This window comes from Leptopilina heterotoma, unplaced genomic scaffold, assembly GCF_015476425.1.
Source record: "Leptopilina heterotoma isolate Lh14 unplaced genomic scaffold, ASM1547642v1 Lhet_36, whole genome shotgun sequence".
NCBI classification, from domain to species: domain Eukaryota; kingdom Metazoa; phylum Arthropoda; class Insecta; order Hymenoptera; family Figitidae; genus Leptopilina; species Leptopilina heterotoma.
The window spans coordinates 242,413-256,436 of record NW_025111040.1 but is presented as its reverse complement, the minus strand read 5'-3'; the positions used below and the strand labels follow the sequence as shown (position 1 = coordinate 256,436).

General features: G+C 21.3%; 3 protein-coding genes across 4 annotated transcripts; all 3 read right to left on the bottom strand.

The window, feature by feature from the left end:
- Positions 1 to 27: 27 nt before the first annotated feature.
- On the bottom strand, positions 28 to 2,163 carry LOC122505554. The gene is made up of 7 exons (XM_043617257.1): positions 1,992 to 2,163; positions 1,651 to 1,897; positions 1,327 to 1,433; positions 1,118 to 1,228; positions 694 to 840; positions 531 to 596; positions 28 to 255 (listed from the first exon to the last, which is right to left on the bottom strand). The coding sequence occupies exons 1-7, from the start codon at positions 2,068 to 2,070 to the stop codon at positions 104 to 106; spliced, it is 909 nt and encodes a 302-aa protein (XP_043473192.1). The 5' UTR covers positions 2,071 to 2,163; the 3' UTR covers positions 28 to 103.
- A 284-nt stretch (positions 2,164 to 2,447) lies between these two features.
- Positions 2,448 to 4,445, bottom strand: LOC122505552. The gene is made up of 4 exons (XM_043617255.1): positions 4,276 to 4,445; positions 4,058 to 4,148; positions 3,819 to 3,942; positions 2,448 to 2,608 (listed from the first exon to the last, which is right to left on the bottom strand). Exons 1-4 carry the CDS (start codon positions 4,379 to 4,381, stop codon positions 2,543 to 2,545), a joined length of 387 nt encoding a protein of 128 aa, XP_043473190.1. The 5' UTR covers positions 4,382 to 4,445; the 3' UTR covers positions 2,448 to 2,542.
- Positions 4,446 to 5,020: 575 nt separating this feature from the next.
- Positions 5,021 to 13,683, bottom strand: LOC122505550 (calcium uptake protein 1 homolog, mitochondrial-like). 2 transcript variants are annotated; one of them, XM_043617251.1, is made up of 12 exons: positions 13,529 to 13,683; positions 12,448 to 12,710; positions 10,858 to 11,035; positions 10,156 to 10,315; positions 8,078 to 8,115; positions 7,843 to 7,957; positions 7,588 to 7,748; positions 7,327 to 7,443; positions 7,112 to 7,236; positions 6,796 to 6,923; positions 5,538 to 5,627; positions 5,021 to 5,322 (listed from the first exon to the last, which is right to left on the bottom strand). In XM_043617251.1, the coding sequence occupies exons 2-12, from the start codon at positions 12,693 to 12,695 to the stop codon at positions 5,168 to 5,170; spliced, it is 1,515 nt and encodes a 504-aa protein (XP_043473186.1). In that variant the 5' UTR covers positions 12,696 to 12,710; positions 13,529 to 13,683; the 3' UTR covers positions 5,021 to 5,167. The 2 variants fall into 2 exon arrangements, with proteins under 2 accessions (XP_043473186.1, XP_043473184.1); XM_043617249.1 differs by lacking the exon at positions 10,156 to 10,315 and adding an exon at positions 8,634 to 8,799.
- Between the last annotated feature and the right edge of the window lie 341 nt (positions 13,684 to 14,024).

Genomic DNA, 14,024 nt, shown 5'->3' with positions numbered 1-14,024 from the left:
TAATTTTGAAATAAATACTTTCAAAAGTTTAATTTTTTTTTCTAATTTTCAAAGAAATTTGCGAATTAAAAAAGTAAAATATTTAAAAAGAAAATTAATTAATTTACAACTTATCACATTCTTTGTCGGAAATTTGTTGACACGTTGGAGTTGGTGGTACTTCACATTTGCATTTCACGCATTTGTACATATCGTCAGTTTTTGGATTAATTTCGTCTCCAATGTGCATGACAATTTTGCCAAATTTGCATGTATCTAAAAATTGTAAAATCCAAAAATTAATTTTTAAACTATAAATCTCTGTAAAATTAAAATTATCCTACTTTACAAATAATTATAAAACTTTAAAAAATATTAGGTACTTTATAAATTATAGATAATTAGGTGAAAAGTAAATAAATAATAATAAAAGTAAACAAAGAAATGAAAGTAAAAATAAGTAAACATAAGTAAAAATAATAAAAATAAATAAAAGTAAAGAAAAATAAGTTTGAAGAATTTTCTTGTAAAAAATTAATTCATTTTCCTACCAGATTCATCGGTGGAAGTATTCTCAGTTTTCGTTGCAGATGGAATACGTTTATCGTTTTCGTCAGCTGAAAATAAATTTAATTATTTATTTCCAAAAGAAAAAATTTAAATCTATTATAATATTAATTATTAATTTAATCTTTGCAAGAAAAAACTACTCACGACAGCGGAAGAAATGATTGCAAGAAGTTTGCGGAGGTGATTCATGATAAATTGGTGCACACTTATTTTTTAATTCAAAACTACTTCTCAGCTCAAGTCCACATGATTTTTTATTTGGTTCATGGCAGAAGGGTTCAATATTTTCACCTAGATAAAAATTTTAAAAAGTAATTTATAAATTCAAATTTAATATTAATTTTTTTCAATTTTAATATTAATTTTTAATATTTCTTCCTTAATTGTAATTTCAATATTTAATACTTTAATAAAAAAATTAAATGATTTGGTTCCTTCGTCTATAAATTAGATAAATTTAATAAATAAATACGAGTTCTCCAAATTTTAAGCAAAAAAATATTTTGATATTAGTTCAAATTATAATTTAGTAAACAAAAAATTTTTTGTATATTGAAAATAAATTTACCTGTATATCCAGGTTTGCAGTAACATGAGACATTTGGCTTGTCTTTTGGTTTAAAATAATCACCTTCGGTTAATGTTTTTCCATCGACGACACAAGTGGCAGGATTTGAAGCTACAAAAATTAAGTAAAATATTAATTATCAATAATTTAATTTTTAAAGAAAAAGAATTTTTAAAATAAAAAAAATTATATTAAAAAGAAAAACTTACGACAAATTTCTCGACCCGGACAACAGTCTTCTGGTAAATGTTCCCGATAACATCCTTTCTTAGGTGGTGGTGCAAAACAGTCCTCAACGGCACACGTGAATTCAGCTCTAGAAATAAAAACAATTTGTTTCTTAAAATTTTCTTTTTTCTATTTTTTCTAGAGTTAAATCCAACTCTAGAAATAAAAACAATTCGTTTCTTAAAATTTTCTATTTTCTACTTTCTATTTTTAATTTTTAATTTTTAATTTTTAATTATTCCTTCTAAAAAACTATCTTTTTTTCGGAAATTTATTTACTTATAGTAGAAGAAGTAAGAACTTACGAATCAGAAAAATGTTCCATACAAATACATTCACGGTTACAAGGTAATGAATCTTCCTCCTTCAATTTTTCACGAATCTCATAAACATTGTCATGTACATAGCACTTTTTTGACTTGAATCTCTCTTCCATGTGAGAACAATCATATTTCATTGCACAACAATCACCGGGATTTTTATAAATCGGCTTACACTTGATTTCCTCGTAAAACCTCAATGGACCGGGACATTTTGTTTTATCGCATTCATCTGTAACGAAAAAGAAATTATCGAAAATTAAATATTTCCCTTAAGTTCTTCTAGTTATTTATTTGTTAATTTTAATTTTTTTTTTCATTCTTACCTTGAGCAAAAATTGGTGTGACAATAAAAATCAAAAGTAAAGAAATTTCAAGAGTGAAAATTTGCCTCCAGTTGTCCATTTTGATTTTGTTTCAATTCCAATAAATGCTTTCGTCAAAGTATAAAGAAAATGCTTTTAATGAAAATTATAAATGCCTCTTATAAATGAAATATCCAATAAATATACAAAAGGGAAAATAAAAAAATAGGAATGGAATAATTTTGTCGATAACATTATAAACTATTAACGATAAGTTCATGATTCCTTGAATGACGACCTTTCTTTAAAAAGAAATCTAATTAATTATACACATTACATAACAATAAATTATAAATGTTTAATTTTGATCTTTTTTTCAAAATATCCACTAAGAATTTATGAAAAGAAATTTTTTTTTCGATAAAATTTAAGAGGCACTTTAATTAATTTTGTTAGTGAAATTATTGAAAAATACTATTAAAAAATGATAAACGATTTATTTTTAATAAATAATAATTAATTTACTAATTTTATAATAGAACTAAAAAAAATATATAATTTTTTTCAAAGAATCATTTTCCAGAAGCCAAATCCCAATAATGTTCTCCGTAGTTTCCGTTTGCATTTCCCCATAATACCTGTAAAATAAATTAAAATAAAAAAAATTTTCTACTAAAATTTTATCCAAATAATATCAAATTATTTAAAATCTTAAATAGTCTATGAATTTCCAAAATTCAAAAAAAAAATCAATAAGTAGAGTTTACAGTTGCAATATTTGGAAATATTATTTTATTTTTGCATTTAAATAATTCAATTCTCATACAACTTTTTTAATAAAAATTGATTGTAAAAAGAATTTTAGTTCAAATTTTCGAAAATGTTTTAAGAATGGGAAGAATTACAGTTCTAAAAATAATTAAATTTCAAAAGGTTTTACATTGAAAGTATTTTAAAATTTTAATTCCTGACGGACAAATAAATAAGTATTCAAATATTTATTAAACAAACATTCATCAAAATTGAAAAATTTTATAATTAGAAATTCTTAAAAATGGAGATTTCTAAAAAATTAAAACTACAATTTTTTTAATGTAGTTGATTTACCGAAAATAATTTTCAAAAATGGAAAAAATAGTAAATTTTCTCAAATTTCATTAAAATAAATTTTACGTTTCAAAGGAATTTTATTTTGTCACTTTCAAAAATTATTTTTAAATATTATTGTATTTTTTTGAAGAATTGTAACTAAAAATTTGGAAACTAATTAAATTATACAAAATTCTTGTATTTAAAATTTAAATATTCAATTAGCGTTGAGTTCTAATAAGAATTATTAAAAAAATGAATTTCAATTAAAATTTTGAAAAATAATTGAACATTTTGAAGAATTTTAATTCTTGTTATAAAACAAGAATTTTAAGAAATAATTAAATTTTAAAAAGTTTTTGAATTCAAATCTTTATACCATTTTAATCACCGTAAAATTATAATAATATATTTATTTGTTTTATTAAAAAAAAATCTTTAAAATATATTATTTTGCTTTAAAAATTAATAAAGTTACGAATAAATAATTTTATTCAAAAATTTTATTTAGAAATTATAAAAAGAATTGAATTAAAAATGAATTACAGTTAAAATTTTGAAAAATAATAGAATATTAGAAGCGTTATAACATTCAAATTGTAATTTAAATGTTTATTTAAAAAAAAACTTAATAAATTATTTTCCTTAAAAAATTATTAAAATTTTGAATAATTATATTCAAAAATTCTAAAAAATAATTGACTTTTGAAAAATAATAGATAAATTTTCATTAAACTTGATAAATAAATTGAAACATACTTTTCCATGATGGCGATTATTTTCAAAGTCTCTTTGCTCAAATCTTTGCTCATATTCAGTTGGATTTTCACAAGCGTGACCGAATTGGAATAACAATGGTGCTAAATGCTCATAGAAAAGATCCCTAGAATACAAGAAAAATTACGTATGTTATTTTCAAAAAAGTTATATTTTACTTGTTTAAAACTAAAAAAAAAAAAAATTCAACTTATATTTCAATTTAATTAAAAATAACTCACTGGAAAAATTGACTCTTGTGTAAAATTTGTTTTGGAACTTTTGCCTCCAGATTATCTTCATTCGAATCATCTCCAGTCTCCTCGAGAGATTCTGTAAAAGAAAAATTGTGAAATACACTAAAAAAACCTTAAGATAATTCAAATTAATTAAAATAATAAAAATTAAATTACAATTTACTTAATTTATCAAAATGTAAATAATAATTAAATTAACGTACCATTAACGTTACCATTTTCAAAATCGTCATGAACTATAATAGGAGCGCAAATAATACTTGTAACTATATTAACGATAATTATACAAAAAATAAATATCGAAAGCATTGCTCGAAATTGAAATTATTATTTAATTAATCAAATTTCTCTACAATCACTTTTTTTGAGTTTAAATACAATTGCAAAGGAAAATAAAGAAAAATTTTCATTAAATAAAATTTAATATTCCTCTATTTTAAAATTTTTCTCTCTCACAATCATTTATTTCAAAATATTTAATTTTTATATTGTAATTTAGTGACATTTCATATTAATCATAATTTAGTGACACTCTTATATTTCTTATAATCTAGCCACACTTTATATTAATTGTAATTTAGTGACTTTTTTTTAAATTTCAATCATTCGAATATATTTTTTTCTACTAAGTTTAGAAAAATTTGAAATAATCCATCACAGTTGTTTCTTGAACAATCTATAAATTCATACTAAAATTAAAGAGCGGACAGTTGTCTACAATCAAAAGCAAACATTTTTTTTTTCAACAGGATCTACTCTATTAAACACAAAAATTGAGAAAGTGAGTACGTGCAAGTGAATGTATGACAAAAAACTGGCTCTTAAAAAAAAGGGAGAGAAAGAGGAGATCAAACTCTATAGACAAATTTTACCGCTAATTTAATATATATATAATATTTCTTTATAGATTATTGTAAATTGTAAATAGTAAATTGTAAATTTAACTAATAATGGTAACGTATTTTAATTTAATTCAAATATATAAACAAAAATCTATAAATGCACATTTTCTCAAAGAAAAACTGTGATTGAATTGATTTATTAATTACACGCAAAGTTAATAATACGCGAATTAAGTGTGATAAGTGAAGAATATTATCTTTCAAAAGGACTGTAATAGCTATTTTTTGCGCATTTCATCACTGATTGAACTAGTTTTATAAAACCGGTATCTTTTGGTTTTTCCAATCCACGAAGTACTCGATTTTTCATCACAGCCACAAATTCTCGATTGCTCAATTGGCCGTCCACTGAAAATTTGGAAAAATCGTTTAATAATTAATATAATTACATAATAAAATATTTGATATTATTTATTTTTATATTATTTACTTTCTTTTTACTAACAACTTAGGAAATTAAAATTATATTCAAATTTTGTTGCTCTGAGCGTAGAAGGAAATAATAATTCTATTTATAATTATGTATCATATTTTTATAATAATTTCTTATCATTGATACGTACTATTTTCATCGAATATGGTATAAACCACTTGAATGACGTGATCACTCAAATCTACGTGAGCCACAGTTTTTGCGACGTGTTTCAAAGTGGCTAAAAATAAAAATTTCCATTTAATATAAAATAAATTTTGACAGAACATTTCGTACCAATACTAAATACTTAGTAAAGTAATTATTTTAAATAATATTTCAATTGATCTTTAATCTTCTATATTAATAATCGTTTTATTCCTTACTTTTAAATAATTATTCTTTTTTAATGTTTTCAATTTTTTTAATTCATATAATGAAAATCATTGAGTTCTCGAAAGAAGAAAAACAAATTTGAAAATAACTAAATTCTTGCGAAGAATTTTACTATTTGTAAAAATAATTGAATTCTAATTAAATTCTTTTGAAGAATTTCTTTGATTTTTTTTAAATAAAGGAGTTTCTTTAATAATTTTAATTGAAATTTTTTAAATAATTGGAGTTTATGAAGAATGTCAACTTTCAAGTTTTTAAAATAATCGTCTTTCGCAATTATTGAAATAAACATTTAATTATTTAATTTTATTGAAATTTTAAAAAAAATTTTTTAAATTATTAAATTTTTCTAAGAATTTTATTACAGTTTTTCAAAGTAATTGAATTCGGTCAAGAAATTTTATTGAAATATTAAAAATAATTGAATTTGTTCGTAGATAATATTAAAGTCTGTTAATAATGATAATTGAAAATTTGATTATTGAATTTTATTAAAATTGTACTAAAAATAATTGAATTCCTGCAAACAATTTTACTATTTATAAAAATAATTGAATTCTTCCGAAGAATTATAGGTATTTAAATTTCTAATAATAATAATTGAATTATTTCGAGTAATTATGTTAAAATTTTTGAAAATTATACAATTTTATAAAAAATTTTCAAAATAATTGAATTCTTTTTAAAAAAATGCTATTTGAGAAATTTATTTTTTACGAAGAATAATTTTATTAAATATTTTTGAAAAATAATTGAATTCCTGTGAAGAATTTTAGAAAAATTTCTGAAAATAATTAAATTGCATCAAGAAAATTTTGTAAAATTGTATTGAAAATATTTAATTGAATTCTATTTTTAAAAAAAGGAGTTTTATATTTAAAAAGAATTTTTATTTTGTAATTTGCATAATAATAAATTTAACGCCGTGTTTCGCGGTTTTTAATATTAAATTAATATTGTCTAATATTAATATCTAAATACTTAATAAATATTTTATCCTAAAATTTTATTACTTTGATCAATTGAAGCTCCAGCGATGTGATAAAAAGTTAGAGCCGTATCAACGTCGTTAATATTATTCAAAAAATGGAAGAACTTTAAATATTCGTCTTTGTTGACACCTTTGGGACATTCTCTGAAACTTAATATTAAGAAGAAAATTATTTCCAATTTTTTATATTTATTCACTTTAATTTCGAATTCATAATAATTAATAATAATAAAAAAGTGCTATTTTAGTTTCTATATTAAATCTCCATTTTTAAAAATTTTAATTAAAATTAAGAAAATTAAAATAAAAATCAAAGTTAAGAAAATTTAATTTCTTACGCTTTTTTCACTCTTTTCAGCATTTTTGCTTTTTTCTTCTCCGGATAACCAGCGTAGGCCAAAAGCAATTCAGTAAAATCAACTTCAGTTATGTTTCCATTTTCGTCTGGATTTCTTCGTTCAAACTAAAGAAAAAGAAACTTTTCTTTTTTACAATTTCTATATGCAAAATTTATGTCTATTAAATCAATTTTTCATTTTTTTTGAAATCACACCTCAAGATTTAAAATTTCCGTCTGCAATTGTTGTTGAAAATCCAAAAACTTTTCAATCGTTAACTTTTGATTCATTTTCGATCCAAAGAAATAAGTCGTCAATGCCGAATTTACACCCTGAAAAAAAAATGAAATAAATAATGAACATAAAAAAATCCAATTAGCAATTATCACGCTATTTATATTAACTATCGAAAAAATAATTTTCCAATCCATAAAAAATTAATGTTCCATTAATAATTGCGAGCTTGAAGTTATTACTTTAAATGTATTTCCAGTATTGGCGTGATCGCGATGTCGATTTCCAATACTGCTCTGTTGTCTTATTAAAGTCGCAACTTTATTAAATTCATCGCAATCAACGTCACCATCGCCATTGAAATCAAACATTCTAAATGCAATTTCAAAATGTCGTCTCGATGCTGAAATAATTATTTCGAGAAGAAGAAAAAAAATTAATTATATGTTTTGTTGATAATGGATTTTTATATTCTTCTTAGAAAAAATTCTACTTACTTGACAAAACCGTGAGTAAAAAAATGTAATCCGAGAATGTAATCAAACCATAACTTCCTAAACGATAAAAAAAACTATTCTCATCCAATGTCAATCCCAACTGATTCTGAATATTCTGTTGAAAAGGAAAAAAAAATTATTATCATTTCTAAAACAATTTAATCGCAATGCAAAAAATTCTCAAACCAAAGTCTTCATAATTTTACAAATAATAAAAAAGAGAAAAAAAACTTACCCTTGGATCGTATCTCTTATATTGATCCAAACCGAGACCTGCAAAATTAGTCCTTTAATTAATTTATTAATAAATTTAATCAATTAATATTACATTTTTTCGTGTTTTTCCAAATTTTTCTAAATTTCTAAACAAAAAATTAAGTATTCTGTAATAATATTGAAAATATAAATTTATGGATTGAAAAATACAAGAAAATAAGTATAAAATATTAAAAAATCTATTTAAATTGAAAAATAAATAATAATTTAATTTCTATAAAAATAATAAATAAATAATTATTTAAAGTACAAATCCTATAAGAAAGAAAAATTAAAAAATTACTTATAATTTCCCTTCTAAAGAACAATATTGAAAAACTTCACTCTCTATCGCTAATGACACATGCAATGAAGGCGAAGAAGCGGAAAATATTTTAATCCTACATACAATGCAAAGCAAACAACAGAAACAGTCAATGAATTGATAGTTTGACGATTTTGTTTGTTTTATTTAAAAGAAATAAAATTTTTAAAAAAAGAAGAAAAAAAAAGAAAAAATTTTGGAAAAATCGTACCGTCAGGTTGTTTAACACCAGGCGTTAAAGACCGTAAAAAGTCGTCTGGTGTCATAAAAATTTCATGAACATCGTTGTTTGGACTTGTAACTTGAAGTGTTGCAAAGTAACGAAACACTTTGTCCGGCGTTGAATAATGTCTTATTCGATTTTCATATTCGATTATCTGTTTATTAACACAATTTAATTATATATTTAGGTAGCTATATTATTTATTTTTAGTATTGAAATTAGAGAAAATTAATTAAAATAAATAAATAATTAAATTTCAATGAAAAATAAATATATAATTTATCAAAAGAAAAGAAAGTTTCATTAACTGTTGACTCTTCTTTTTAGTCCAAATTTTTAATTCCACTCATGCACAAGTCAATTATTATTATTATCACCACATTCACAACAATTTCTTTTTTTTTTTTTATCAGAGAGTAAAGGACCCCAAAAAGTTATTCTACATTTTGTCCAAAAAAGCAAAGAAAACGAAAAAAATGAGACCAGAAATTTTTTTATCCTTGCAAATTTAGAATTTGAGAATATTTCTTTAAAAACAAAGAAATTCTTTGTTGTTTTTTTTAAATAAAATATTCTTTGTTTTAGAAAATAAAATAAAAATAAAACTTGTTCTTTATTTAGAAAATAAAGTGAAGTAAAAAATAAAGTCTTTCTATTCTTTAGAAAATATAATCAATTTTTCTTTCTTTTCTTTAGAAAATAAAACAAATTTTGTTGTTTTCTTTTTATTTTATATTTTTTTTTATTTGAGTAAAATTATTAAACAAATGTCTAATAATGTAAATTTTTTTATTATTTTTATGAATTGTTTTTTTTATAAAAGAAAATAAAATTTTCTTTATATATTTTCTCTGGAATAAAGTTTATTTTTCTTCTTTAGAACATAAAATTTGCTTTATTTTCTTTCTTTTCTTTGAAAAATGAAATTTTGTCTACGTTTTCTTTTTAAAATAAAGTAAAATAAAATTCTCTTGTTATGTTTTCTTTAGAAAATAAAATAAAATTTTCTCTATTATATTTTCTTCAGAAAAAAAAATGTTTATATTTTCAACAATGAAAATTAAACTTTAGAAAATTCTAATAAAAAGACTATATTCAAAAACAAATGTCTAATAATGTAAATTTTATTCAGTAAATTAAAAAAAAAGTAGAAAATTTATAATTGAAAATATCAAATTGATTTATTTAATAAAAAAAAATTATTTTTCAAAACCCGGGAAAGCGAAAGTTGTGCTAAAAAGTAGAAAATCGTTAGAAGCAGTTTTTTTTGTTGTTGTTGTTAAAAATCCACTGATTACAAAGCGAGAAGTATTCAAATATTACTATATAGGTTTTTTTAATTAAATACTGGATGAGAGGGGAAATTTCAACCATTTCTTTGTTTTTTTGGGAGATGATTCTTTGCAAATTTTACTGGTTATAGGAATTAATAGAAGCAATCGTAGAAATACCATTTCTCTTTTTTTTTACTCTTATTTTTCTCTCTTAATGAAATGTAGGAAAATTTTACCATCTGGCTGCTTCATGCCAGGTGTGATTGCTCTTAAGAAATCATCAGGCGTCATGTAAATTTCAGTGCCTTCCAAGCTAGTTACTCTGACAGTGGCAAAATATCGAAAAATTTTATCTGGGGTCGAATACGCTCTCATCCTATTTTCATACTCAATTATCTGCAAGAATTCTTAAAAATTTCATTTACCTGAACAATTCAAAATAGTTTCTTATTCTGCAAAAAATTGGATTTAAAAACAAATTTTTGAAATACAATTTTTTTAAATTACTTTCTATTTAATATTTTATTATTTTAATTTTTGTTCCGATATTTACATTTATTTCAATATTTAATATTTAATATTTAATTATTTTCATAATTTGAATCGTAATTTACGTGAACGTTAACAAATTTTTATAAATCGTTAAAATTTACTCTTAGTTTCAAAGTTTAAACATATTTTTTTTTTTTATAATCGACTATTATTTCATTTTGAAACGACTATTTTTCTTTTTCTCTATATTTTTTATTTTTCTTTCTACAGTTTTAATATTCCAAGTATTTATTTACTGAAATTGTAAACATTTTGTTCTAATCGTATTATTAGAAAAATGGTAAATAAATATTTTGGTAAAAAATATTTCGAGAATAACAAAAAAAAATTAAAGACGTGAATTAAAAGAATAAAGAAAAATAATAATAACAACAACTAAATCACACCTTTCTGTCTCGAAATCCAACTTTGTGCTTCTTCTTTTTTTTCTTGTGCTCTTCATGTTCAACATGTTCCACGTCAGTGTCATTTTCATGTTCTTCAGTTTCATTTAATAATTCAGCCGCATCGACACGTGGAATTAAATCAAGAATTTTGTTCTTTGCTTTTCTGAATAAATCAATCCTAAAAGAAAATTAAATATTACATCAAAATTGTTCTATTACATTTATTTACAAATTTCTTCAAAAGTAAAATTATTCAAAAACATTAATAATTTCATTTTTGAATAAATATTTAATCATTTTTATTTTTCCGTAGGAATTAGGATTTTCAAAAATTTCAAATTTAAACCTTTTGAAATTCAATAACTTTTAAGAAATATTTTTTTATAAAACATGAAGATATCGAGCACTCCGACTCGAAGTGATCGCTATCTTCATATTTTATAATAATTTAAACTTCCATAAAATTTTTCAAAAAAAATTAAATTATTTACAAAAATTTTAATAAAATCCTTCGTAAGAATTCAATTACATTTCATAAATAACGAAATTCTTCGCTGAAATTCAAATATTTTCAAAATCTACTATTTTAATAATTTAATTCTCAAAAGAATTCAATTATTAAAAAAATTTTAATAAAAATATCAATTATTTTTAATAATTTTTGCAAAAGTGTCTAGAGAATTTTCAAATCCATTTGTTTACAATTTAAATTTACGAAATATTGATTATTCAGAAATTCTTCATTTAAATATTTAGAAAATAAAAACTTGAAATATAATTTTAAAAAAATTCAATTCAATTCAACAAATTTTTAAATAATTAAATTTTTTTGATGAATTTTAATAAAATTTTCAAGAATAATTACACTTTTCCAGGAATTCAGTTAAAATTGTATTAAAAATAATTGAAATTCTGTGATGAGTTTTATAATTCATGAAAATAATTGAATGTTTGCGATAAATTCTATTTAACTTTTTTCTTTTAAAGAATTGAATTATCGTGAAAAATTTTATTATTTGGGAGAATAATTGAATAATTGTGAAGAATTAAAGAAAGAATTCAAGAATTTTATTATTCATGAAAATAATTGAATTCTTGCGAGGAATTTTATTTAATTATTTTTAAATAATTGAATTCTCGTGAAAAAATTTATTATTTGGGAAAATAATTGTGAAAAATTAAAAAAAGAATTCAAGAATTTATCAATTTTTTAAAAAATAATTGAATTAATGAAAAGAATTTTATTATTTATGAAAATAATTGAATTATTGCGAAGAAATTTATAAAAAAATTGATAAATAGTTGAACTCCTGTAAAATTTTTATTATCTATAAAAATAGTTGAATTTTGGAGAAGAATTTTATTATTTTTAAAGATAATTGAAATTAAAATAAATAAATAAATACTTTAAAAGAATTTTTGAACATAATTGAATTTCTGCAAACATTTGTAACTTCTTTAAAATTTAATTTTGTTTAATTTATGTATTTAATTTTAAAAAAAAATTGTTCCTCTCGTTCAGAATAACAAAAATGCAAAAATTTCTACTAATTTATAATAAACCAGACGAACGGATAGAAAATATTTTACCAATAGTATGCTGAAGAAACAAAAAACATTCCTCCTACAAGGAGAGCCAAGTATTGAATTTGTAACTTAGACGGTTGTTTTTGCTTATGACCGAAATTTTTATAGTATCGATACTGAGTTTTATTGATTATAAAATTATTATTTTTCTCATGATTCGAATAAATTCCTATTGTTCTGCATGGTATTGTATTATAATTTTTGAAGCCATTTTTTAAAGCTACCACTATTATTCGCCTTGGAACAATCATTTTGCATTGTGAATCCTGTAATTAAAAAAATTCAAAGTAGAAAATTAAAATCACTTTTACAAGAAGAAATTAACAAAAATTCAAATTAATTCAACATTATTAAATTAATTAATTATTAATTAATAATTATCATATATTGGAAAATATTGAAATTATTGAATTCAAATAAGCTTGAAAATAAGAAACAATTTTAGAAAATTAAACGAAAACTTAAAACAAATATAATACAAATTATAATAAAAATATCAGAAAATAATCTAAAAAATAACTTTAAAATACAGTAAAATTTGTAATACAATAAAAATAAAAAAAAGAAAACAAAAATTACTTAGCAACCTGAACGGAAAAATTACAAGTCCAATTTAAACAATTTAAACTAATTTTTCTAATTTAAAAAATCCATAAATATTAGATAAACATTTGTTATTCTAAACGATTTTGAAAATTACATCAAAAGAGCAATTATATAAAGAATTCTTTGTATATAAATTACAGCAGCTAATTATGCAATTAAATAATAAAATTAGTGAAAAAAAACAAAAGTTAATCAATAAAATGTACTAAAAACGTATCGAAAAACGAATCTTTGTTCTCTATAATTAGAATAATGACCGCAGAATTCCCAATGTAACAAATCAATATTAATTATTAATAAATTATGTAAATGAGTATTAATTAATCAATTAATATACATTGGAAATTGTACAGAAAAATTAAAAAACAAGTACTTTGTTATCGTAATTGAGTAAAGAAAAAATAACCTCTCTTTCGATGTAGAACAATTTTTTAACCGTAAAATTGAAATAGCGCAAATAATATAAATACAAACTTACCTAGTTTCAGGCTAAATAATTATTTTAACCATTCATTATTATTTTCAGTTATCAATAGACAATTTTCCCAGTAAATATATTTTTTAACAATATTTTATTTCACTTTCACTACTTTTACACAGTGACGTGAATATAGCTCTTTTTTGCGGAAATCAAGCAGACGACATCAGTCACGTGACGACAGCAAGTGTAGAGGGAAATTTGAAATTTGCAACTTTCATTATTTATTTTTATTAAAAAATGTTTAGTAAATATTATTTAAACGAAGTTAAACATCTTTTGAAATATGATCAAGAACATTAGGATTAAAACGATTAAAATAATTAGTAAAAAACTGGTATAAATAGTAAAAAAAATGTGTATAGAAAAAAGTATGTGGTGTCACGTGATATAAAGAGCGGGATATTTGAATGACTTCAAAATTCAAAAAAAAATTTCGTGTATTTAAAACTAGTTGTTTACGATTTAAAAATAATCCAGAATAATAATAGATTTA